This window comes from Humulus lupulus, chromosome 7 (genome assembly GCF_963169125.1).
Source record: "Humulus lupulus chromosome 7, drHumLupu1.1, whole genome shotgun sequence".
Taxonomy (NCBI): domain Eukaryota; kingdom Viridiplantae; phylum Streptophyta; class Magnoliopsida; order Rosales; family Cannabaceae; genus Humulus; species Humulus lupulus.
Window position 1 is genome coordinate 20,209,065 of NC_084799.1, and position 3,023 is coordinate 20,212,087.

General features: G+C 38.4%; 1 protein-coding gene across 1 annotated transcript; it reads left to right on the top strand.

Annotated features, from left to right (window-relative positions):
• The first annotated feature begins 1,163 nt into the window (after positions 1-1,163).
• Positions 1,164-2,688, top strand: LOC133790881 (E3 ubiquitin-protein ligase ATL31-like). The gene has a single exon (XM_062228713.1). The coding sequence runs from the start codon at positions 1,330-1,332 to the stop codon at positions 2,461-2,463; it is 1,134 nt and encodes a 377-aa protein (XP_062084697.1). The 5' UTR covers positions 1,164-1,329; the 3' UTR covers positions 2,464-2,688.
• Positions 2,689-3,023: the final 335 nt, after the last annotated feature.

A 3,023-nucleotide genomic window follows, 5' to 3' on the forward strand; every position in this document is an offset into this window, starting at 1 on the left:
ACTTTTGATATAGTTAAATATCTAATTTTTTATTTTCACGACAAAATTATCCAATATTTAATATATTTTAAAAATAAATACATAATTTTTTTTTACAGCAAAAATACCTACAGTTGCTAAAATATTATTTTTCAAAAGTTGACTAAGACATTTGTCACTCTGGGTCCATTTTATAATCTTTTTAAAAATATATTTTTTAAATTTGAAAGATGAATTAAAAAGACATTTTAAATTAATTCTAATTTAAAAAATACATATTTTGAGGACAAAAATATCAAAATTACAGAATTATACATATTTGTTGAGTCAACATTTAGTAGTTCCAACAGAAAAGATCCTGACAAAAGCAATATTTTAATAATTTTGAGTATTTTTGCCGCAAAAAAAAATTAAGCATTTATTTTAACATATATTGAATATTATGTATTTTTGCTATAAAAAAATTAAATATTTAATTGTAGCAATTATAAATTATTGTGTATTTATACCACAAATACCTATTATAAAATTAAATAAATAGAAAACGATAAGCTTGCTAAAGTGATCTTATCATAAAAGTCAATTTCTTTGGAGTAATATGAGAGCTCGTAATATATAGTAAGATGTGCATTATGATATATAATTGATAAACTTGTAGACTAATTCGATAATGTTTCTTTAGTATTAAATGAATTAAACTAGCAAGCAATATTAAAATTTACAAGATATGTCTATTAGATTATACCTCCTTAAATATCACGGTTATGTTAATATAGAATTCTTGTAGCGTAAATGGAACCTAAAACAAATAAACAAAACAAATTAGATAAAAAAGAAAAATTAACTTTAAAAAGAAAAAGAAAAACAACGAAATTTACTACTGAAAAAGTTCACTAACACAGCACCCTCCTAGCTTTGCTGTCTCTCCCACTGTTTCCCGCGACTTCGGAGCATAGCCTCACAAGAGTTAGGACTCAAGAATGTTAGGAACCTTCCCCAGGGATCGCGTTGGTCCACGTGGCACACCATCTACGGCTGTGCCTTCTGACGTCATCTCTTCCGGCATCCCCGAAGCCCGAACTTATAAATGCTATAAAATGTCAATGTGGGCCCCCAACCCCCCTAGTGGTAGTGTCTTTAAGTCGACGACACTTCCACACACCACCATCCTCTTCTCTCTCCTATGTATCATTTATAAGGCCCTCTTTCCCTCTTCATTTATTTCCTTAATTTTCTCTCTATGCCCACGCCCCTCCCAGGCGCACTTTAGCCTCCACCACCAGTCACAACTACTTCTTCAGCCGCCAAAACCCATATCTCAATCTCCGACTTTAATTGCTACCTTACACTATGACATATTCCAGTTTTTGGCTCTCTAAACGAGAGATAAATGTTCTCCTTTTTGTCTTAGTTCTATTGCCGGCGGCGTTACCCAACGCTGGAGCTCAGTCGCCGGGTAATTCTGAAAATGATCCGTACGCGTATAACCGGTTCAGTCCGTCGATGGCGATCATCATCGTCGTCCTCATAGCCGCGCTATTCTTTATGGGATTCTTCTCCATCTACATTCGTCACTGCACCGAGGCGCAAGGGGTAGCTAACAGCGTCGGAGCTGGAACCGGAAGGTCTAGAAGGGCTGCGCGTGGAATCGATGCGGCAGTGCTTGAGACTTTCCCGACCCTGGAGTATTCGGTGGTGAAGGGGCTCAAGATTGGAAAAGGCGCGCTGGAGTGCGCCGTGTGTTTGTGTGAGTTCGAAGACGATGAAACCCTGCGTATAATCCCCAAGTGCGATCATGTTTTCCACCCCGAGTGTATCGACGCGTGGCTCGAGTCACACACCACTTGCCCTGTTTGCCGAGCCAATCTCGTACCCGGACCCGACGAGTCCCTACACCGACCCGACCTCCCAACCGAAACAGACATCGAAGCTCAAAACGACGCCGCTGCAGTTGATCCCGTCGTTGAAGAAAGAACCGCAGAGGAACAAGTTCCGGTGCCAGTCCCGGCTACGGAACCAAAGGTTTTGGAATTGAACAAGACTCTGAATCGGAACCGTACACGTGGATCTCGATCAAGCAGGACAAGCAGATATTTTCCTCGGTCTCACTCGACCGGTCACTCGTTGATCCAACCGGGCGAAAACACTGAGCGGTTCACTCTCAGGTTACCGGCCGAGGTGAGGAAGGAGATAATGCACCGTCAATTGGAACGGGCCACGAGCCTACTGGTGTTGCCTAGAGAAAATAGTTCGAGGCGTGGATACCGAGGCGGAGGAGAAGGGAGTAGCAGAGGTGGGCGATTCGGTAGGCGGTTGGACCGGTTAACTAAATCGGACCGGTGGAATTTCTCGAAGAGTTTTTTCAATAGAATGTCTTCCATGAAATCTCCAAAGGTAGCGGCAAATGACGGTGAAGGAAGCTCATCGGAACGAATTATTGGACCGGAAGTGCCACGGAGTAACTCGGTCCGGCCGCCGGTTTAATTTTACTGGCATTTTCAGACATAAAAAGTTATTTTTCTAAGCCGAACAGGTTTTTGTGTACAATGTCAATAGGTTATTTTTTTAATGCTTTTTTTTCATTTTTTTTAATTTAAATTAAAGCTAGGCTTGCTTGAGAGACTAGTGTATATGTAACATGACTATATTTACAGATACAGTCCGCCAAAAAAAAGGTTTTTTTAATCATATTTGACTAATATTATTTTATTTTATATTTTTATTCAATAAATTGGTGATCATATATATAAAATATTATCTATTTCGGTGGCTCAGTGTTGAACCAAACAATTATAACCTTTATTATTACCTAAACAGTGTTCGTTAGAGAACAAATATTAAGAAATTATAGTGATAATTCAATGAACAAAACAGGCTGTTTATATGGGCGAAGGTACTAAGAAAGAACCAATATGTTATTTTGTGTATTTATATAAAATATAAGGATGGAATGGCCTAATTTGACCAATAATGGCTTTGTATTATAAAAGGGTTTGCAAAGTTTGATTTCTTTTGGTGTTAATTGAGAATTGACCCATTTCATG